Source organism: Mustela lutreola, chromosome 5 (genome assembly GCF_030435805.1).
Source record: "Mustela lutreola isolate mMusLut2 chromosome 5, mMusLut2.pri, whole genome shotgun sequence".
NCBI lineage: Eukaryota > Metazoa > Chordata > Mammalia > Carnivora > Mustelidae > Mustela > Mustela lutreola.
In genome coordinates this window covers 78,714,589-78,739,423 of record NC_081294.1, presented here as the reverse complement: position 1 = coordinate 78,739,423, position 24,835 = coordinate 78,714,589, and the positions used below count along the sequence as shown (strand labels likewise).

Here is a 24,835-nt window from a genome sequence, read left to right as displayed (position 1 = left end):
CTTCTTCTTCTTCCTCTGCTCCTCCCCCTCCTTGTGTTCTCTCTCTCTCTCTTGCTCACTCTCTCTCTCAAATAAATAAATAAAATCTTTAAAAAAATAAATTACACATAACTAATGAATCATTGAACATGCATCAAAAACTAATGATGTACTGTTTGTTGGCTAATTGTGTGTAAATTAAAAAATAAACCAGCAACAACAAAATATAGAGACATGACAGAGAAGGCAACGTATTTACTTATTTTTAGGAGAATAACTGACACCTCTATTATACATAGCTTATAAATATCTAAACATGCCCATATAATAAAATTTAAACTTTTCATAGTTTAGTATCTATTTGATAGTTTTATAATTTAATGGAAATATTAAGTAAAGTTAATGTAATTTTCATTTAAAGTTAAAACATCATTATGAAGAAACCTTAACAAGATTTGAGAAACTTATACTTAAGATCATATAGCATATATGGTTATAAAGAAATACTTATTTTGGTCAAAATGTGTTCATGTGGATAATTCCAGTTTTAAAAAACTGCTTTTCATTCTAGATAAAGGGTTTGCTGAACAACAAAATAAATAATAACATTGGATTATAACCCAAATAATAAAATATATACCCATGAGTCTATACATTAAAAATTAACTACATAATGAATAAGTGGAGGAGAAAGGAAAAGTTTTTCTTAGAGAAGAATTTCAATTAATTAATGTAAAAGGAATCATGGAAATAGAAAATTATCATTCTAATGCCACAGTGTTAATTGCCATAGGAAATATCTAGTAATGGATACTCAAATTAGCAGGCAAAAGTTTAAGCAGAAACATGATATTTGCATAATTTCAAAGTGTCTCTCACCAAGTATTTATTAATTACAAGAAAAAACAGTAACTTTATAGTACAGAAACTTTACAGATATTATCTTAACCAAGTGATGGAAATTAATATCACCTTAACACTATTTTTATATGTTAAGTATAACTGTATTCTTAAAAATGTTTAATATGGTAAATTTTGTGTTGCTTTTAACCACAATTTTTTAAAAAGATTAATATTACTGCTAAGTAGGACACATTGACATCAGGTACCTCAATAATGATGCACTGAGAAGGATACAGTATCATTTCTGTGGTAGTCTTCCCAATAATGCATAACATAAATCTAATCTGAAGAAGACAAAGACAATCTCAAATTGAGGGACATGTTTGTTAACTAAGCTTATTTTGGTAACCATTTCACAATACATGTGAGTCAAGTCATTATGCCATATACCTTGAATTTATACAGTGCTATATGTCAGTTATATATCAATAAAACTGAAAAAATTGAAAAATCAAATCTGGTAATATCTGACAATGTATCTTTCCTTAAGGCTACTTAATTGGTATTTATGATCACTTTTTTCTTTTATATCTTTTTTATTTTATAGTTGTCTGCTAGCACCTGTTAACTACAGTAAGCCTAATTTATTTTTTCCCTCATCTACCTTTCATTCCCCACATTCAAATAATTTCTCTCTGATACGGAATGAAATAGACTTTAGTGTATAAAGAGAGGTTTGAGAGTTGCCTAAGGCTCTAAACAACCATTAAGAAATCACCTGTAACTTATTTTTGGGAAACATTCCTGAACTGAATCTCTTTGGTCTTATATCTGCCTTTACTCACCTTCTCAAATAAGTCAATCCTTTTTTTTTTTCTTTACTTTTCCTTCCATCTGATTACCTATAAGGACCACCATTCACCAGGCATTTGCATTGTTATGAACGATGGCAGGCAAGATATTGAGTCAAAGATGATCTCCACATACTGAGAGGCAAAAATCTAAAATTTCTGAGTGATAATAAAATATATGTCTGCTTCTCAAATCTAATTGCTTTCTGATGTATCAAAACTAGGACCTGGTTTTCATCCCTATGCATACGTAACTGGCAAATGGAAAATAATTTAAAGGCAAAATAACAGGATATCTTTATGGAACTAAGCATTTCTAGGGCCAGGACTAATGAACTTTTGGGAGAGACATAAATAATGCCTACATATAGCTCATGAGTAAAATCTACATACTGTTGTCAGGTACTTGGCCATGGTCCTCTGACCCCTGAGACCTATTCCTATTAGAGTCTGGTGGTAAACGGGAGCCAGCTTCTGTTTTTGTCTCTCCAGTGCCATGCGGGAAGGGGAAGTTGGGCATAAAGCGTTTAAGAAACCGAAACTCACTATTGCTGGTGCCAGTGGCTGAGCACATTTCATAGGGACATGGTTGAGATAATGATCCATTGGCCCCTCTTTGTACCAGGTTATTAGGGAAATTACAGTCATCATAGAAATGCTCTTGAACTGTGAACTTTTCTCTGTATTTAACCTTCTGGTAGATGTGTATACCAAAGATCACCGTGACAGAGAGGAGAAAGAGAAAGGAAAGCACAGCCAGAGAAATGACCAAATATTTAGTGGATGGATTTACCCTTGTAGGATTCTTGGAAGGATCCCGGAATTGCAGATAGGGTTCAGAAAAACCATTTACCAGCAAGATGTTGAGTGAGGCAGTAGTGGAAAGAGCTGGTTGGCCATGATCCTGAACAAGAATGATCAGTTTCTGAATCATAGGGTCTCTTTCAGATATCTGCCGCAATGTACGGATTTCTCCATTTTGTTGTTGAACAGAGAATAACCCAGGGTCAGTGGCCTTAAGGAGATGATATGAAAGCCAAGAATTCTGACCTGAGTCACCATCCACAGCCACTACCTTGGTCACCAGGAAGCCTGCATCCGCCGACCTGGGCACCAGGTCGTTGCAGGGTAAGGTGCCATTCTGCAGTGGGTACAAGATCATTGGGCGGTTGTCATTGTCATCCAGAACAACCACCCTGACAGTAACGTGGCTACTCAGTGAGAGGAAGCCCCCATCAGTTGCCTTTACCACAAACTGAAAATTTTGAATGGCCTCATAATCCATGGTTCTAAGCGCATAGAGCTTCCCATTGTCTGAATTTATGGAGATGTAAGCAAAGACTGATAAATCTCCACTTTGTGGAGGCAGCAGAGTATATGTTACTTGGGCATTCTCACCCAAATCTAGATCCTCAGCGTAAACTTTGCCAATAAAAATTGCTGGGCTGTTGTTTTCTTGAACAGTCAAAATGTAGGAGTCTTCCTGAAATACTGGGGGATTGTCATTAATGTCAGCTATTAACACCTCAATCACAGTTTCTGTGAACAGACTGGGCGGTCCAGTATCCATGGCAACAATGGTGATGTTGTAGCCTGAAACCTCTTCCCGATCCAAGCCTCTGTCAGTAACCAATGAGTAAGAATTCCGGAAAGTCGGTTTGACCGCAAAAGGAAGGTCTTCTCTGAGGAAACAGGTGATTTTTCCTCCCACCCGAACATCCCGGTCTCGAATAGAGAAAAGGGCCACTACAGTTTGTAGTGGGGAGTCCTCAGGGAGAGGGCTGGACACAGAGGAAACTGTCACCTCAGGAGGATTGTCATTAACATCCACCACTTCCACCAGGACTTTGCTGTGGGCAGAGAGGCCCCCTCCATCGGTGGCTTGAATGTCAATATCATATGTTTCAATTGCTTCAAAATCTAGGGGCCCCCTCAGTCGAACCTCTCCAGTGTGAGAGTCAACCTGAAATGTTTGGAGAACTGCTTCTGGATTTTGAGCCAAGGAATAAGTGATTTCCTTGTTGGAGCCCTCGTCCAGGTCTGTGGCACTCACAGTGGCCACCAAGGAACCGTTGGCGCTATTTTCCAGTACCTGAGCACGGTACACCAGCCTAGAGAACTGAGGCACGTGGTCATTGACATCCAGAACCTCCACGCGGATGTGCGCGATGCCCGACTTGGGTGGGGACCCCCCATCCACCGCCGTAATTGTCAAATTGACTTCCGGCTGGTCCTCTCTGTCCAGGGGCTTATCCAAGACCAGCTCAGCATATTTGGGCCCATGACTGCGAAAGCGGGTGTGCAGGTGGAAATACGCATTGCGGCTCAAGGTGTAATTTTGAAGACCATTGAGGCCCACGTCCAGATCCTGGGCGCTCTGCAGAGGAAAACGTGAACCCAGGGGCGTGCTCTCTGGAATCTTTAAAAGCGGCTCCTTGTTCAGGAAAATCGGGGCATTGTCATTGATATCAAATACCCTGACCTCAACCCGAAAGGACTGCAGCGGCTCCACCAGGACTATTTCAAAGTGCAGGACGCACGGGTCAGCTTTGCCACACAGTGACTCCCTATCCAGTTTCTCCTTCACGAACAGATCCCCGGTCTTACGGTGGAGACGGAAATGCAGTTTGTTGCCTTCAGAAACCAGCCGCGCCCCGCGCGCAGCCAGCTTCCCTACCTCCAGCCCCAGGTCCTTAGCCACATTAGCCACAAATGAACCGCTCTCCATCTCTTCCGCCACTGAATAGCGGATGGTGGCCGCACTCCCCACAGATACGCACAACATAAAGAGAAGAGACCCTACTTGCCTGCTCTGCAGGAGTTTTCTGTGCGCCACCGCCATCCGTTCTCACAGGCGCACTCTCGCAGCAGCCACTCACCACCTGTTGCAGATAGACTTCACTTTTCTGCCAACAGGTTGCTGCAACTGCGGCAGTCGGCTTTGCCGGTCTCTAACCGCAGCGCCACCAAGGGCTAACCGCGCCCGGTGAGCTGTTTTGCACTTGAAAGAAAATTTGCATTGAGCAACTCAACTCCCCAGTCTACCTAGTGTATTAATAGGTATGTTCTCATTCCAGAGATTAGGTAGAGGATGCAAGTTGTTGCCGAAGCAACGGCTGACTCTAACCCGCCCTTTAATTCCCTTTCAGAGAAAAAGTCCTTGGGAATTAAGAAGCCAATGAGGATACTCACTCAAGCTGAAGTCACCTGTCTGCGAGGCGGCTGGGGCCGCTGCAGCAACCGGCAAAGCTCGAGTAAGCAAGCTACTTTGCATACTCCGCACAGTCCGCCCTGAGATTAAGGGAGAAGCAGAAAGATCCTGGAGCCAAATGAACGGCTGCGAGGGGCGGGGAACTATTGAAAGTGATAGGTAGGAAAAAGAAAAGAGCTAGATGTTTCTTTCAGGAACCTGGTATCCAGTAGATATATTGATAGGGCAACTGGCCAATTAGGCTCTTGATTTGCACAAATCTATTCCTTTCCCAAAACTCTCAAACACTCAGGAAGCAGGGCTTGACACTTAGGATTATGATGGCAGTAATATTTACTGTGTTGTTTACCTGCATTATTTAATTTAATCCTTGCAACAACTCTATGAAGTCCACATTAGTATTTCTTTTTTTACAGGCAAAGAAACTGAGACTGGATATATTATGTTACTCTCCCAAGACCCCCTACTGAATAAATATTAGAGAAGGAATTCAATTAATTTTGTCTGACTCCAGAGTCTATGTTGTTAATCAGTATATTATTCTGTTTCCCTGAAAACATAGTGAACAAATGAAATGAAGACGTTTGGCTTTGGATTTGAAAGGAAATAAGAGACTACTTACATATCCTGAAAATGACTAGATAGAAATTTGGGGATACTTGTTCAGAGTTTCCTTTACAACCATGGGATCATGGAATGTTTAAGAATGATAAGCCATCTCAAAAAAGATTCCTCAATCTCCATTACAAATCTTAACATTTGGCTTGAGTGTGCATCTCTAAACAATTTAATTTTGTCTCTTAAAAAGTTGCATGTCAAAGTGTATACAACGAAATGTATGGATGGTAATATTTTTACTATGGTAAAAAAAAAAAAAACATAACATTATAGTAGAGGGGTGCCTAGGTAGCTCAGTGGATTAAGCCTCTGCCTTCAGCTCAGGTCATGATCTCAGGGTCCTGGGATCAAGCCCCGCATCGGGCTCTCTGCTCAGCGGGGAGCCTACTTCCCCTCCTCTCTCTCTGACTGCCTCTCTGCCTACTTGTCATATCTGTCAAATAAATAAGTTTATAGTGGATAATCTTTTCAACCTAGTTTCTTACCTTCAGTATGTAGCTCAAGGTGAGACTGACGTTGTGTTTAGTTCTCATTCATCCATTCCATCGCTGTGGAGAATTCCAGAGTATTGTCAATACCCTTTGGCTACAGAGCATCAGGAACTCACCTGTCGTTAAACAGAATTGTATTTTCTGACTTAGTGGAACAAGAGAGACTGTACACCCCAGAGAATCATGAGACAGTTTGGTAAAAGGGTGTTAGAAAGGACTTAGGGTATTTAATCTCATGCAAGGTGATTGGGGGGGGGGTTAAAGCAGGACTCTATGGGATGCTGTCAGAAATGGAGTTGATAACTATGGTCAAGTGTATTAATAATTCTCAGAAGGTAAGAGAAAGGAGGTAAAGCTATGACTTGCAAACAAGATGTATCTGATGTATCAGCCAGGATAGAAACATATTACATCAATTTTTGTGGATTGGACAGTGTTCTTTTTTGTCTGTATTTAGACAGGATTATGGTATGCTCTTTTTAAAAATTTGATCCATCACAGTCACAGACTGGCCTTGTGTAATGTTGGTGTTCTATGAAATTATTTTTGTTCAATAGGGGAACACCATCGCCCAGCTGGGAGCATCAGGCCAGCAGCTAGCTGTCGGATATTGCTTTTGTCTTTTTCAGTATAAATATAGCAAACTCATTTAGCCATTCTTTCGAGAATTGCTGCTGTCCATAGCAGTATGCCCTTGTATATGTCACTTTGTGAACATGTACACATATTTTGGGTGAGGGGGTGTATACTCAGAGGAGGCACTGCTGTCATAGGGTATGTTCTTTTCAGCTTTCCTTCATATGCCCAAAGCTACTAAGAGGTAGTACCAATCTATAATCTGATCAGCAGTCTAATCTCCAGGTGTTGAAATTCTTACCAACACCCAGCATTCCTCATCTTTTTAAAGTGCTATCTCAGGGTGGGTGTAATTGCATTTCTCTGTTGATTAATTATTGATGAAGTAGGACACTTTAATTTGTCTTTAGTCACCTGGTTATCCTTTGGGTGGGGGTAGGGCTGTTTGGGTATCATGCCCATTTTTCCCACTGGACCATTTACCTTTTTTCTATTGATTTGTAGCTCTTCCTATATTCTGAATATGAGTCCTGAATATCACAAGTGAGGGAATGAGATAATGATTACCTTTAGTTAATATATGTCTACAGAGTTTTTGTTTAAAAAGGAGTTATTTCTCCCAGTGATTCACACATTAGGCAGAAGCTTATGGCATCTTAGGGAATCTTTTTAAAAATTGAGATATATTTGACATGTAACATAATGGATATGATATCAGTTTCCAAAGTACAACATAATGATTTGGTATTTGTATATATTAAGAAATGATCATCAGAAGGTAAGTCTAGTTAGCATCTATGACCACATGGAATTAAAATATTTTTTCTTGTGATGGGAACTTTTTAAAATGTATTTTAATTTCAGTGTTTTTTAAAAGATTTTACTTGTTTGTCAGAGCGAGAGCGAGAGAGAGAGCAAGAGAGCAAAAGCCAGGGAAGCAGCAGGTAGAAGGAGAAGCAGGCTCCCCAATGAGCAGGGAGCCTGATTCAGAACTCAATCCCAGGACCCTGGGATCATGACTGGAGCTGAAGACAGAAACTTAACTGACTGAGCCAGCCAGTCGTCCCTAATTCCAGTATGGTTAACAGTGTTATAGGCATTTTGGGTGCACTCATCATAATACATGCCCTCTTTAGTTCCCATCACTGATTTCACTCAACTCCACACACCTGCCCAGCTGAGAACTTTTAGGATCTGTTCCTTTAGCAATTTTCAAATATACAATAGAGTATTAACTATAGTCACCACTGAGAAAGTCTTAATACAATCACTTTTCGGGATGCCTGGGTGGCTCAGTCAGTTAAGCTGCTGCCTTCGGCTCAGGTCGTGATAGAGTCCCACATCGGGCTCCTTACTCAGTGGGGAGCCTGCTTCTCTCTCTGTCTCTGCCTGCCACTTGGCCTGCTTGTGCTCTCTCTCTCTCTCTCTGACAAATAAATAAATAAATAAATAAATAAAATCTTTTAAAAAATACAATCAATTTTCAAATAATTCATTCCAAAGCCATAAATTTTAAATTTTAAAAAAATTATATTTTTTAAGACTTCCAGCTTGTGGTAATTTGTTACAGCAGTCCTAGAAACTAATACACAGCATAAACTAAGTTGTGGCTTGAAATGTGCTCTAATAATTGGGCTTGCCCTCTTGTTCTTCTGCCACCTTGATAAAAACACTCTGTATAGCCCACTGACCCAAGGATGAGGACAGAACAGCACTAGACACAGCTTGCATACTAAAGTCAAGCTGATCTCAGCCTAAATCTGTTGACCCCATATGCAGGAGTGGGAATTAATGTTGTTTTGAGCTACTAAGTTTTGAGGTGTTTTGTTACACTGTTCCACATGACGATAGCTCACTGACACAATATGTAAGCATTTAATTTTGTTATGAGTTACTTGCAGACATTATGACATATCATCTCTAAATACCTCAACATGGGCATTTTCCCACATAACTTCACATACAATTATCACAGTGGGTAATTTAACATAAATATAATACTAATATGTAACATATATTCCATATTCTAACTTCCTTAATTGTTCCAATATTGCCTTTTGTGATTATTTTTAAAAACTCAGAATACAATCAAGGATTGCACATTGCATTTAATTGTCATGATTTCCCAGTTTTTTCCTTTAAACTGCAACAGTTTAAGGAAAACATTCTTTAAAAGATTTTGTTTTTTGGGGTGCCTGGGTGGGTTAAAGCCTCTGCCTTCGGCTCAGGTCATGATCCTAGGGTCCTGGGATGGAGCCCCACATCTGGCTCTCTGCTCGGTGGGGAGCCTGCTTCCTCCTCTTTCTGCCTGCCTCTCTGCCTACTTGTGATCTCTATCTGTCAAATAAATAGATTTTATTTATTTATTTAAAATCTAAAAGATTTTATTTATTTATTTGAGTTAGAGTGAAGAGGGAGAGAGAGAGAGGGAGAAGCAGACTCCCTGCTGAGCAGAGAGTCCATTACAGGGCTCCATGCCAGGACACTGAGATCATGACCTGAGCCAAAAGGAGATGCTTAAAGGACTGAGCCACCCAGATGCCCCTAAAGAAATCATTTTTTAAAAAATTGCTTTTATTTATTTGACAGAGAGAGAGAGAGAGAGAGATCACAAGTAGGCAGAGAGGCAGGTGGGGGTGGGGAGGGGGTAGGTGGGGGGAGGCAGGCTCCCTGCTGAGCAGAGAGCACAATGCGGGCCTCCATTCCAGGACACTGAGATCATGACCGGAGCCTAAGGCAGGGGCTGCTAACCCACTGAGCCACCCAGGCGCCGTCCCCCTGGCCTTTTTTTTTTTTTTTTTAAGATTTTGTTTAATTATTTGAGAGAGAGAGAGATCACAAGTAGGCAGAGAGGCAGGCAGAGAGAAGGGGGAATCAGGCTCCCTGCTGAGCAGAGAGCCCAATGTGGGGCTTGATCCCAGGATCCTGAGACCGTGACCTGAGCCGAAGACAGAGGCTTAACTCTTTGAGCCACCCAGGTACCCCTAGGAAAGCATTTTTAATAAATTATTTCTTTTTCATGATACCATCCTTTTAAAGTATCATTTTACAGCATATTCCTCAATTTGGAATTGTCATTGTGTCTTCATGATTAAATTCCAGTGAAATATTTTGGTGACTTTATATCCTTTTCAATGCATCACATTAGGAGGTATATAATGTCATTTATCCCATTACAGGTGATATTAAGTTTGACAATTTGCTTATAAAATAGCTTACATCAAATTTCTCTATTGGAAAAGTACCTTTTAATTCTTTTCATAATTAATTAGTTATCTGGGGAGAGATGCTTCAAAACTATGTGAATATGCTGTTTCCAAAACAATTATTTGGTGTTTCCCAACATACATGGGTGATACTTGCCTGAATTAGTACATACATACATACTTATATATATGTAATCATAGTACTTACACTTTTAATTCATTAATGCAGATTTCTTCCTTCCCACCCCAACCTGTATTTGTAGCCTTGTACCAAAGTGAGAATCTTTGCTTCCCAACACTATCAATGTATTTACTTATTATCTAAATCTTATATTATATGGTACTTTTACTGTAAGATCCAACAATCGCTCTTCTTGTTATTTACCCAAAGGAGATGAAAACTTATGTCCATGCAAAGCTCTGTGCACAAATGTTTAGAACAGTTCTATTCATAATTGCTAAAACTTGGAAGAAACCAAGATGTCCTTTAGTTATGTCTTTGGTTGCTTCCAAGTTTGGGCAATAATGATTTAAGCTGTGTAAAAACCCATATTCAGGACTTTGTGTGGACAAGTTTTCAACTCCGTTGGCTATATACCAGGGAGCATGACTGCTGGATCATATGGTAAAGAAAATGCATAGTTCCGTAAGAAACTGCCAAAATACCTTCCAAGGTGGTTGTACTATATTGCATTCTCAGAAACAATGAATAAGAGCCCCTGTTCTCCCATATGCTCACCAGCATTTGGTGTTTTCAGGGTTGTGGATTTTGGTCATTATAATAAGTATGTAGTAGCATCTTAGTGTTGTTTTAATTTGTATTTTCCTGAAGACATATGATGTGGAGCATCTTTTTATATGTTTATTTGCCATCTTTACATCTTTATATAGGTGAAGAGTCTGTTAAGGTTTTTGTCTCATTTTTTAGCTGGGTTGTTTTCTTATTGCTCAGTTTTAAGAATTTTTGCACATTTTGAATATTTATGAATCTTGGTCATTTGTCAGATATGTTTCTTGCAAATATTTTCACCCAATTTGTGCCTTGTGCTTCTGTTCTCTTGAAAGTTTCTTTTGCAGATAAGAAATTTTTAATTTAATTTTTTTGAAAGATTTTTATTTATTTATTTGAGAGAGAGACAGTGAGAGAGAGCATGAGTGAGGAGAAGGTCAGAGGGAAAAGCAGACACCCCATGGAGCTGGGAGCCTGATGTGGGACTCAATCCTGGGACTACGGGATCATGACCTGGGCCAAAGGCAGTCCAACCAACTGAGGCACCCAGGTGTCCCAATTTAATTTATAAAAGATTTATCTATTGTTTTGAGGAGACAGAGAGGCTGCGGGGAGAGAGAGAAAGAGAATCCTGAAGCAGACTCCCCACCAATCGAGGAGTCTGACACAGGGTTCAATCTCAAAATCCTGAGATTACCCCCCAAGCCAAAGCCAAGAACAGGATGCTCAACTGACTGAGTCACCCAGGAGCCCCCCAAATTTTTTATTTTAATGAAGTCAAACTAATCAATTATTTCTTTCATGGGTCATAACTTTGGTAATGTATCTAAAAGTTCATCTCCACACCCAAGATTATCTAGATTTCCTGTTATTTTCTATAAGTTTTATAGTTTTGTAATTATATTTAGGTCTTTCCCCCCCCCTTATTTTTAAAGAGAGAGCACCCACGTGTGCATGGGGTGGGGGCAGAGATACAGGGAAAAAAAGAATCTAAGCAGGCTCCATACCCAGCACAGAGCCTGATGTGGGGCTTGATCTCATGACCCCGAGATCATGACCTGAGCTGATATCAAGAATCAGAGTTCAATCAACTGAGCCACCCAGGTGCCCCCATTTCCCTTTTTTCAGATAATTTTTATGAAGGGTATAAGGACTATATCTAGATTCATTTGTTTGGTTGCTTGGGTCTGCAGAAGGGATTGCAGTGGCTGTTCCAGGAGGGGACAGGATGAAAAGCAGCCCCATCCCAGCAGCTGGATATATGGGATCACCAGCTTCAGAGAATTAAGAGGGCCAGGAGTAACCTAGTTAGAGGAAGAATGTAACTTATGAAGGTTCCAAAGGGAAAAGAAGCAGTTTACCTTTCAGGATCAATAGCTCAGTATGCTGGAACATCAACAAACAAACAAAAGGCTCTGCTGTGGCTTTACTACTCTAGGAACAAAAATGGGGAGTTGAGGACTAGGGAAAGGAGAAGATGAGAGGAAAGGCTAAGAGTGTGGCTGAGTCATCCTTAATACAAAACAAGTGAAGCAAGCCACTCAGGGAAAGAGACGATAAGAGAAAGCCTACACATTTTGCAGAACCATTTGTTGCAAAGATTGTTTTATCCATTGGATTGCCTTTGCTCCTTTGTCAAAGATCAGTTGGCTATTTTTAAAGAGATTTCACTTATCTATTTTAGAGACAGAGAGAGTACATGCAAATGGGGGGGGGGTTGGAGCAGAAGTAGAAGGAAAAGCAGACTCTGTGCCGAGCGCACAATCTGACACCCTGACACCAGGACCACGACTGGAACCAAAATCAAGTCAGATGCCCAACCAACTAACCCACCCGGGCACCTCAGGTGACATTTTTTAAAAGATTTTATTTATTTATTTGACGGGGTGGGGGACAAGCAGGGGAAGTAGCAGGAGCCCTACATGTGCAAAGGCAGATGCCTAACCAACTGAGCCACCCAGGCACCCCCAGTTGACTTAAGAAGATTTTATTTATTTGTTTATTTGTTTATAGCATGAGCAAGGGGATGGATAGAGGGAGATCGAGAGGGAGAGACTCTCAAGCCAACTCTGTGCTGAGTGTGGAGCCCCAGGCAGGGCTCAATCCCACAACCCTGAGATCATGACCTGAGTCAAAACCAAGAATTAGGAGGCTTAACCTGAGCCATCCGGGTACTCCTCAGTTGACTGTTTTTATGTGGGTTATTATGTGGCTATTTGTCTGTTTTTTTGCCAAAACCATTTTGTCTTAGTTACTGTAGCTTTATAATAAGTCTTCAAATTAGCCAGTGTCAGTCCTCTGACTTTGTTCTTTTTCAATATTGTGTTGACTATTCTGGGTCTTTGACCTCTCCATATAAATTTAGAATCAGTTTATCAATATCCACAAGAATATTCTGCTGGGATTTTTACTGAGATATTAACTATACATCAAGTTGGGAAGGACTGAAATCTTGCCAATATGGAGTCTTCCTATCCAGGAACATGGAATACCTTTCCATTTGTTTAGTTAGATTTCTTTTATCAGAATTTTAAAGTTTTTCTCATATAGATCTTGTACATATTTTGTTAGACTTACACCTAAGTGTTCCATTTTGGGGGGTGCTACTGTAAGTGGTATTGTGTTTTTATTTATTTAAAATTTTATTCATTCATCAAAGAGAGAGAGAGAGTCCACATGTAAGCACAAGGAGGGGGAGTGCAGAGAGAGAAGGAACCCCACCCTTCGCTGAGCAAGGAGCCTGATGTGGGACTCAAGCCCAGGATCCTGGGATCACGACCTGAGCTGAAGGCAGATGCTCAACTGACTGAGCCACTCAGGTGTCCTAGTATTGTGTTTTTAATTTTAAATTCCACTTGTTCTTTACGGGTATATAGGAAAATGATTATCTTTTTTTATATGATTCTCATATTCTGCAACATTGCTATAATTACTTATTAGTTCCAGGAGTTTTTTGTTGAAACTTTTAGTTTTTCTACATGCCTGTTCATGTAATATGCCAACAGTTTTCTTTCTTTCTTCCTAAGCAGTATACATTTTGTTTCCTTTTCCAGACAATATTTTTTCCATGCAATGTTTAAAAGCAGTGGTTAGGGGTTCCTTGGTAGGTCAATCAGTTAAGGGTCTGTCTTCAGCTTGGGTCATGATCTCAGGGTCCTGGGATCGAGCCCCGCATCGGGCTCTCTGCTCAGCAGCGAGCCTGCTTCCTCCTCTCTCCCTCCCTGCCTGCCTCTCTGCCTACTTGTGATCTCTGTCAAATAAATAAAACACACACACACACACACATATGTACGTATATATGCCAAAGAATTTGGGAATTTGAATTATGCTATTACACGAGTGCCATTTTTGTTTGTTCATTTGTTTGAAAATCTACTCAGGCAAGCCTGAGAAATGTAATTTGACTCATACTGGATAACAAGCTTTTTTTTACCCCATGTTCTGTTCTATACAGCTCTTGATTTCCTGATTGTAAAACTAGTGTAGATAAAAATCTATTCAAAATTTATGTAAAATCTGGCACTTATGTTTACTCATTTACCTTTACACCATACATTTGAATGCTTCTGAAATTGTTCTGAAAATTTTGTCACTATTTTCAACTTCTTTCAGAAAAAATACCCTACCTAACTAGAATATTGGAAAATCTCTCCATTTGTTATTTCTATTATTGTATCCAAACTTCAAGTTGTCTTATAGTTGTATTATTAGTAATACTTACTGTTATAATCATACTATATTAATATCTGGGATCCCCTCTAATTTTCTTTCATATATATACTTCTTAATCTGAAAAAAGCCTGTCTATTTTTAGGGGCCAATGTATTTTGAAACACTGGGGTCACATCTGCTGTTACAGACTTTACTACTATTTTAGAATTCTTTTCTTCCAAGTGTCTTTTCATGCATTTTAGGTTTCTTATTCATTCTGGCAGGAACAGGAGGCTTCAGGGGTCCAGGAGTCTTTCTTAGGCAGCTTAATGTACTGCAGCTGCTCTTGATCTACCATCTGTTGCTTCGAATGACAATACCTCTTATTGTTCACCATGTGCAGGTGCGTATAATGTTTCAGTCTTTCACAGTAACATAAGAAGATAGAATATAAACCAATACCACTTATAGTCCAGATTTATATTACATTCTTATTTTAAATACATGGCTTTCTTGCCCTTATTCATGCTTTTTTGTTTTCCAGGCTGACTGGTCGCATAGGTTACAGGTGTCTTTCCATGAAATTTGATGAGTGTTTGGGAAACTTCCCAATTTAGTCAAATGAAGCCTAGGCTAGAGTGACAATTTTTCTCTTCATTAAACTCTGACCAATTTCTCCCTTTTACAATTGAAGTCAATTCACATAACAACCCTAAATCAGTACCTCAGTTTTTTATTGAAACTAATATTTTGAAAATGTTTTATACCTTAAAACAGAAATGATCATTATATTTTCTGTGTTGAGATACACAGAACAGTAGCCACATGGGTGGCTCAGTCCTTTGGCTCTGGTCATGATCCCAGGGTCTTATGTTTGAGCCCTGCATGGGGCTCCCTGCTCAGCAGGAAGTCTGCTTCTCCTTCTGCCCCTTCCCCTGCTTTCTCTCTCTCTCTCAAAAAAATAAATAAACCTTTTTTAAAATCCTCAGAATAGCAAATGAGAAAATTATCTTTAAGAATACTAAATATTAACAGGGTTGGCTGAGGAAGACAAGTGTACTTCCTGAATAGGCCTTTCCTTTCTGAGATTAACAAATTTATTTACTTAAGAATTTTACTTCAGGGGCACCTGGGTGGCTCAGTGGGTTAAAGCCTCTGCCTTCAGCTCAGGTCATGATCCCAGGGTTCTGGGATCGAGCCCCACATCAGGCTCTCTGCTCAGCAGGGAGCCTGCTTCCCTCTCTCTCTGCCTGCCTCTCTGCCTACTTGTGATCTCTGTCAAATAAATAAATAAAAATATTTTTAAAAAATAATTTTATTTTATTCTCAACTTGCTAGAATTAACTTTATACCATAATCCATACATGTGAACATGTAGTAAAACTCTGGCTATATAGCAGTCACTTATTTCAACAGATGGAAAGAATGATATTAAACTAATTAGAAAGGAGAGTTTACAAATATAGACATAGAAATTTGAGGGTTAGTTGCACTTTTGACTTTATAGCTTATTTATTAGCATTTTACTTCATTTTTATTTAAATTCAATTAATTAACATAATGTCTTATTAGTTTCAGAGGTAGAGTTCAGTGATTCATCAGTCTTATATAATACCCAGTGCTCATTACATCATGTGCCTCCTTGATGTCCATCACCCAGTTACTCCATCCCCATCCTCCCCTCAAGCAACACTCAGTGTGTTTCCTATGATTAAGCTTTTAAAAATAGGTATCTAGGGGCGCCTAGGTGGCTCAGTGGGTTAAAGCCTCTGCCTTCAGCTCAGGTCATGATTCCAGGGTCCTAGGATTGAGCCCTATGTCTGGCTTTCTGCTCAGCAGGGAGCCTGCTTCCCTTCCTCTCTCTTTCTGCCTGCCTCTCTGCCTACTTGTGATCCGTCAAATTAACAAATAAAATCTTTTTTAAAAATATGTATCTACTTTCTTACAATATTTTTTATCAAAATAACAACACTTGGTGGCGCCTGGGTGGCTCAGTGGGTTAAAGCCTCTGCCTTCAGCTCAGGTCATGATCCCAGGGTCCTGGGATTAAGCCCCACGTTGGGCCCTCTGCTCAGCAGGGAGCCTGCTTCCTCCTCTCTCTCTGCCTGCTTCTCTGCCTACTTGTGATCTGTCAAATAAATAAATAAAATCTTTTAAAAAATAGCAACACTTGAATGAGGCATTTCATTATCTTTCTCCTGTTTTTTTCCTGCTTTCTATCAAAGAATCTCTACTCACTTATCAAACTAAGAAGCTCCCCATCTAAGGTTGCATGTAATTCATAGTGATTTAATCATCACTATATGGAAGATACAAGGTAAAAAGCATAAAATACTTTATTTTACACTTTTTAATTTTATACACAAAGTAAAAACAATAAGCATACCAAAAAAATCCTATTATTTTCAACTGACAGCTTACATACTAGCAGGAAGAAAATGGGGGGGGGGGGCAGACCAAGTTTTACTGCTAGAATTCCTATTACTTCTTACCACATCTAAATATAATTATACTTTTGGGGGGGCCTGGGTGGCTCAGTGGGTTAAGCCTCTGCCTTCAGCTCAGGTCATGAACTCAGGGTCCTGGGATCAAGCCCCACATCCTGCTCTCTGCTCACAGGAGTCTGCTTCCCCCTCTTTCTCTACCTACTTGTGATCTCTATGTCAAATAAATAAATAAAATCTTTTTAAAAATTAAAAAAATATATAATTACACTTTTTTTCCTCTCAGAAGCTGAAATCAGAGCAGTACTCTCAGCTATGCTTTCTTGATTGTTTTTGGCTAAAAAGATAGAGCTTTTTAGTAAAATTTACTCTGTGAATATTTTAGCAAACATTTCTAAATTCCTATATATACAAATATTTCTCAAATACGTATCTGAAAACAAGATGTGTTGGAAGAAATGCCTGGGAAATTCTCAGTCTATTTGCACATTATTTTCTGTGATAGAAGTGAGAGATCACTCTGGAAATTTTCAATTTCCCTATACATCTCTACAGATTTTAATAGGCAGATCTCCCAAAAACCACTTCGGGTGGGGGGGCGTCTAAGATCCCAAACCTTTACAATTTGATTTTGAGTTTAGGATCTTAATCCAAAGTCCTCAACTTTATCAAAAGCATTTTCCTATTTTACCACCAGGTGGCAGATGGATCCATTTTTTTGGAGCAGGAGCCCAACCCCGCCCTACCGGAAGTTGTCATGAAAAGGAACCCTCTTTGGCCACGCCTACAGTTCAGCACCCTGGACACGGACAGAGACACCGCCCAGCTTAGTCCCATGACTTGCTGCAGAGGTTTTCACCTGACAAAGGAGTTGGCCAATCCCAACTTGTTCCAAGGGCCGCGTGACTGACTAAGTTATAATGCCAGCTATGGAGGGGGGTAAGAACCCTTTGGTTTTGGACACTTAGGCTGGGAGAAACCAGTCTATATTAAATAATATCCCCTATTGCAAAATGCCATCTTTTCTCTCTCTCACTACTCTTGGATTCTAAGCCCATGCTGTGAATCCTGTCTTCGTGTGTGTGACAGACATTAGATCATCCCACCTTGGTGTGTTGGTTTATTCCAACAAAATGCGTAAGCCAGCAAAGGCGGTACAAAAGTCTGTGTGAGTTATGGCGGCCAATGCCTCATCTTGCGCACAGCTGCTTGTCAGTTTTCCTAAGAAACTAGCGTGACGATAGACTGCTTTTTTCGCATTGTTTTCCTATTAATTACTCTCAAAAACACAAACAGCAGCTGTCTTTGTTCACATGAAATGACTGTTTAAGGCAAAGAGACTGGACTGAATCACAAGTGTGCTTAAGAAATGACGGTTTAGGTGTTATGTTTCCAGTTGCTTAGCAACAAATTAGACAAAAAGAGCATGTTTGCAGGTTTTAATTCGTGTATCAAAATGGCAAAACTCAAGGGCAAATGAAAATGGGCTCGGGACAGCCTAACTTTTAACTGTCAGTAGGAATTAGAATCAGAGTCTAATTAAATCTCTGTCCTGGGGCAGCAGGTAGGGCTAAATAGGAACGTAGCCATTTAAGATGCACCAACAGGCTAAATTAGACTTAGTTTTAGCTGTAATTTATTCATGTTTAACAAATTTCTTTCTTTCCCACTTTGTTTTGGCGGTGATAATTCATCTCTTTAACCAGCAGAGGGCGAATTGGCTGCATCTTTCGCCCCTAAGACACTCCCTCCTCTCGCCCCCCTTCCCCCACTCCTCCTCCCCTTGCCCCAGAGAAATTAATTTACTAGGCTCCTCAAATATACACCAGCTGAGGAAGGGGTGGCAGAAAGACATTTGCACACAGATCTTGGCAGAGTGCCTGCCCTGTCAACCTTGGATCTGTGGCTGCTCTTGTGTCTCTTTGCTGGGGGCTGCAGAGGGGATTGCAGTAGTTGTTGCAGGAGGGGGCAGGGATGAAAAGCAGCCCCACCCCAGCAACTGATATATGGGATCACTAGCTTCAGAGAATTAAGAGGGCCAGGAGTAGCCTAGTTAGAGGAAGAATGTAACTTATGAAGGTTCCAAAGGGAAAAGAAGCAGTTTATCTTTCAGGATCAGTAGTTCAGTATGCTGGATCAACAAACAAACAAACAAACAAAGGCTCTGCTCTGGCTTTGCTACTCTAGAAACAAAAATGGGGGGTTGAGGGCTAGGGAAAGGAGATGAGAGGAAAGACTAAGAGTGTGGCTGAGTCATTTTTAATACAAAACAAGTGAAGCAAGCTACTCAGGGAGAGAGACAATGAGAGAAAGCCTGCCAGGACACAGGGCAGAGCAATGGAGCATGCTGCACAGAGTTAATTTATTGTTGGGAAGAGCCCTCCACATTGTGGACAAATAGGCTACCTGCTCCACAGGGGCGTTTTACCAAGTCTTGTAGGATTTTGCAGAATCTCCTTGGGCAGGAGGCCAGAAATCCCATTAATTGGACGTGTCCTTTCTCCTACAAATATTTATGTCTCAGAATTCCTCTAACTCAGATTCAAACTAGTAAAATTAATTTTTCCTGGAGGTCATTAAACTAAGTTTTATGTGGCATTGCATTTCTCTCCTTCAAACATTAAATTTCTGTAAAGCTTATTTTTAAAGGACACCACTGCATTAATAAATTCAACTCTTGGGGTGCCTGGGTGTCTCAGTTGCTAAGTGTATGCCTTCAGCTCAGGTCAGGATTTCAGGGTCCTGGGATGGAGTCCTGCATAAGGCTCCCTGCTCAGTAGGGAGCCTGCTTCTTCTTCTCCCACTCCCCACGCTTGTGTTGCCTAACACTCTGTCAAATAAATAAGTAAAATCTTTTAAAAATAAATAAATAAATTCAACTCTTGAGAGTGTGTGAAACTCTTAAAGTTGGCTATGGCAGGGGGCAAGAGGATGTCTTAAGAAGATAGATCAACATCTTTCAGAAAGCATGATTTGACTCACAATTCTATGATTAATCTAGAGATAAACTGCACTTTGATGGTGTGTTGAATGCCTGTGTCTTTGTAGCATTGCCTCTCTACATGAGCACTGATAATATAATTTTTTTTCTTTCTTTTCCCTTAGATTTTATTTATTTATTTGTCAGAGAGAAAGCACAAGGAGGGGGAGCAGCAGGCAGAGCAGGCAGAGAGAGAAGCAGGCTCCCCACTGAGCAAGGAGTGTGATGCAGGACTCCATCCCAGGACGCTGGGATCATGACTTGAGCTGAAGGCAACTGCTTAACCGACTGAGCCACCCATGCATCCCTGGTAATATAAATTTTCTATGCATATAACAAGTTTCATTCATGTTGCACCAGGAGCCAAATGAGTCCTTAAAATTGACTATATAATGATAATATAATTATAATCTTTCCATGAAAGTTAAAATTATCTTTTTAAAAAACCCAAGTAAAAAAATAAAAAATTAAATTAAATTAAAAAACCCAAGTAGTAAGTCAGCAAACAAGCATGTAATAAAAAGGAACACCCTAATAGCCAACAAGCATATGAAAAGGTTTTCAACATCATTAATTATCAAAGAAATGGAATTTTAAATGACAATAAAATGCCTTTACCCACCCAAGATAATGGCTTAATTAATTAATAATAAAACATGACACTTTCAAGTGTTGGAAAGGATTGGACAAATTCAACTATCACACACTCTGATAAAGTGTAAGTTGGTACAATCACTCTGGAAACCTGGGAGCATTTAGTCAAGTATCTTATAGTATACCCTACAACTCAACAATAGCACTCTTAGATACATAATAGAAATGCTTACATGTGCATAAAAAAGACATGTACAAGAATGCTCATCATAGGGGTGCCTGGGTGGCTCAGTGGGTTAAGCCTTTGCCTTCAGCTCAGGTCATGATCCCAGAGTCCTGGGATCGAACCCCGCATCTGGCTCTCTGCTGGGCGGGGAGCCTGCTTCCCCCTCTCTCCCTCTGCCTGCCTCTCTGCCTACTTGTGGTCTCCATCTGTCAAATAAATAAACTCTTAAAAAAAAAAGAAGAATGCTCATCATAGCTCAAATTTGGAAGCACCCCAAATGTATCTCAATGCTAGCATGGAAAAGATATTATCACCAAAAACAGAAATATATACAACATGACATTTTTAAAGACTTCTCCTATAGCAACATTATGTATAAATCTCACAAACATAGTGTTCAGTAGGAAAAAAATCAGAAACCGAAGAAAACATTTTATATGATTCTATTTCTATAAAGCTCAATAACTGAAAAAAACTACTCTAAGATGATTAAAGTCAGAATAGTGGTTCTATTTGGTGGAGATAGAGACTAGCAGGGAGCTCAAGGGAGGCTTCACGGGAATTGGTAATATCCTAGCTCTTGATCTGGATGTTACAGGTGTGTTCACTCTGTGAAAATATATTGAGCTATACACTATATTGGTATGTGTTACTTATATTATACTGCAATAACAACAACCAAAGAAAAACACAGGATGTATCATTTTGTGCTTACATTTAAAATCATTCAGTCTCTTCCCATTACACTGAGAGCATTATGTAAATTCCTTAATTTATCTACAAAGCCCTGAATAAACTAATAATTTTTAATCTCTCATTAACCACTTGCTCCTTCCACTATCACACTTGAATTACTCTGACTTTTCATCAGTGTCTAGAACATGTCAATCTCTTTTCAATCTTGGGGCCTTTGGACTTGCTGTTTCCCGCCGGGAATGAATGATTGCCAGCTCTTTTCATGACATGCTCCTTTTAACCCTTCCACTCTCAGATTAGTAACATTTTGTTAGAGAAGCTTTCTTTGAATCTCCTATCAAAAGCCCCTATGAGGTGCCTGGGTGGCTCAGTCCTTAACCGTCTGCCTTCTGCTCAGGTCAGGATCCCAGGGTCCTGGGATCGAGCCCCGCATTGGGCTCCCTGCTCTGCGGGGACCCTGCTTCTCCCTTACCCACTCCCTCTGTTGTGTTGTCTCTCTCGCTGTGTCTCTGTCAAATAAATAAATAAAATATTTTTTTAATCTAAAAAAAAAAGCCCCTGTGATATTATTCTATGTGCTGCTATAACAAAGTACCACAAACTTAGTGGCTTTAAACAACACATCTATTATCTTGGACTTCTGGCGGTCAGAAGTCCAAAATGTGTCTCACAGGACTAAAATTGAGGTATCAACAGGAATACTTTCCTTCTGGACGCAGTAGAGGAGAACCCATCCCCTTGCCTGTGCCAGCTTTTACAGGCTGCCTGCCCGTCTGGGCAGATGGCCCCTTCTCCCATCCATCCTCAAAGTCAGCTGTCCAGCAGCTTCAAATCTGACTTTGATACTTTCTCCCCTGCCTCTCTTCTCCACTCTTGTGATAATGCTGGGTCCACCCAGATACTCCAGGATGATCTCCTGACATCAAGGTCAACTGACTAGTAACTGTAATTCCCACTTGTTATGTGATATAACATATTTACAATTCTGGACATATCTTTCAAGGGACAATATTCTGCCTTCCCCTGTCCCCCTGACTTTTTTGTAGGACAATATCTTGTTTATTTCCTTAAAAGCACTCATCACAATTTTTAATTGTTTTGTCTGTTTCCTTGTTCACTCTAATGTAAATTCTAAGACAGCACAGACATGATCTGTCTTGTTAGCCGCTGTTTCCCCAGTGCTTAGCCTAATGTCTGGTGCACTGTAGGAGTTCAAAAAGTCTTAGTGGAAAGAATAAATAGATGATTATGATTTTAGGTTTATGTTTTGACACTTAACAGCTCTGTTTGGTCTTTGTCTTTCCTTCTCATATAAAAATATAAATTGCATCTTGGCAAGAGGGGAATTTCTGGGGGAATTACAGCATCAATTTTTCAAACTCTCTATCATACTAGCTCGCTGTAAAAAATAATGCCCACAGAGGGGCGCCTGGGTGGCTCAGTGGGTTAAAGCCTCTGCCTTCGGCTCAGGTCATGATCCCAGGATTCTGGGATCGAGCCCCACATCGGGCTCTCTGCTCGGCGGGGAGCCTGCTTCCTCCTCTCTCTCTCTGCCTGCCTCTCTGCCTGCTTGTGATCTCTATCTGTCAAATAAATAAAATCTTTAAAAAAAAAATAATGCCCACAGATAAAAGCCCATATATGTCCCATACATATCTTCATTTCTTTTTTGTACTTACAAGGATAGTTTATAAGTTACCTTCCCCTGGAATATAGCATATCGCAGGGGTCATGCCACTGAAGAAAAGATCATCAAGGATGAAAAGTTGTAATTCTTTATTATAACGTTAGGAAAATGTGGTACAAAGGGCTCTAAGTCTGATCCTAGGATACAGTTATGAAGATATCATCAGATAATCGTTTATCTGTTTTACCAGGTTTATACTATCAGATACCAAAGGTTTTTTTTAATAGTTGGTGATTCATTTATTCAAGAAATATTTATTGATTGACAAACCGTAAGAGACTCTTAATCTCAGAAAACAAACTGAGGTTTGCTGAGGGTTGCTGGGGGTGTGGGGAGGTAGGAAAAGGGTGGTTGGGTTATGGCCATTGGGGTTATGATGATTCACAGACCTGTAACCCTGGGGCAAATAATACATTATTTGTTAATAATACATTATATGTTAATAAAAATAATTTTAAATAAGAAATATTTATTGATCATCTATTAAGTATCCAGTTAATAGGCTTTTAGGCTCTGAGTACACAGTATGAATAATACAAAGTCCCTATGTTTAGGGTGTCTACAAATTGATATATAATATTATGTGAGATATGGCAAGTTTTATAAAGAAGAAAGGTTTTGAATGGTTATTTGATTTATGTTATGAAAAGAAAAGTCTGGTTGTTGTCTGAATGGAAGAAGGGAGACCAATTAGAATACCAGTGCAGGAAAATAGGTGGAAAACAATGGTAGTTTAAAATAAGATGATCAGGGGTGCCTGGGTGGCTCAGTAGGTTAAAGCCTCTGCCTTTGGCTTGGGTCATGGTCCCAGGGTCCTGGGATCAAGCCCCGCATCTGGCTCTCTGCTCAGCACAGAGCCTGCTTCCTCCTCTCTTTCTGCCTGCCTCTCTGCCTACCTGTGATCTCTGTCAAATAAATATATCTTTAAAAAAATATATTAAAAAAATAAAATAAAATAAGATGATCATACTGGAGTCATTAAAAATTGGCTGGACTTGAGACATATTTTCAAGATAAAATTTACATGGTTTGATGATGGATCTGGATGTGGTTGGTGGTGCCTGTTTACTGATATGGGGAAAGTCAGGGTTAATTTCCGAATGGCCAATCAAGATTTCTGTACACATTAAATTTCAAAGGCTTGTTAAAGTTATAAATTAAATTGATAGGGCAATTGAATATTTGGGTCTGGGGAGTTAGGGGAGATGGCACACCTAGAAATATGAATTTTAGAGTAAAGATTAGGAAAACTATAATTAAAGCAATGACACTGGATTAGATCACATAAGAAAGTAGTGAAGATAGTGACGATTGGCCAGTCATAGTGGTGCCTAGGTAGCTCAGTGGGTTAAAGCCTCTGCCTTCGGCTTGGGTCATGGTCTCAGGGTCCTGGGATTGAGTCCCGTATTGGGCTCTCTGCTCAGTGGGGAGCCTGCTTCCTCCTCTCTCTCTGCCTTGTTCTCTGCCTGCTTGTGATCTCTGTCTGTCAAATAAATAAATAAAATCTTAAAAAAAAAAAAAAAAGATTGGCCAGTCATAGGGTACTTCATCACTCAGAGGTCTAGAAAATGAGAAGCCAGCCAATAAGACTCAGGGGGAGTAGCCAGTGTGGTAGGAGGAAATCCAGGAGAGAATGTGCCCTGAAAGTCAAGTGGAAAAAGTTTCAAGAAGGAGGAAGGACACATCCTGAGAGTTTAATAAGATGAAACATGAGATGGGAAAGATGGAGGTTCCCCTGTGACCCTGGCAGAGTAGATTCAATGAAGTGATAAAATTAAAAAAAAAAAAAAAAACCTGATCTAATGTGATAATCCATTATGAAAATATTATTCAGCTTGGATTCCTTTTAAATACTGCTACCTGAAGTAAGATTATATGAACTGCCAAGATTGCTGATCTATAAACATGGAATAAATTGGCAAAACTTCTAAATTCACAATTTCTTGGTATTAGATCAAAGTATTTAGATTGATTCACTGTAACGATGGTGGGAGGAAATACTGAGACTACTTCTTCATAGCTCTGAAGATACTGCTTTATGCTCTGCCCATA

The 24,835-nt window shown here is 39.8% G+C and overlaps 1 protein-coding gene across 1 annotated transcript; it reads right to left on the bottom strand.

Moving 5' to 3' along the window:
* Positions 1–2,000: 2,000 nt before the first annotated feature.
* PCDHB1 (protocadherin beta 1) lies at positions 2,001–4,534 on the bottom strand. Its single transcript, XM_059173472.1, has one exon. The coding sequence runs from the start codon at positions 4,513–4,515 to the stop codon at positions 2,059–2,061; it is 2,457 nt and encodes an 818-aa protein (XP_059029455.1). The 5' UTR covers positions 4,516–4,534; the 3' UTR covers positions 2,001–2,058.
* Positions 4,535–24,835: the final 20,301 nt, after the last annotated feature.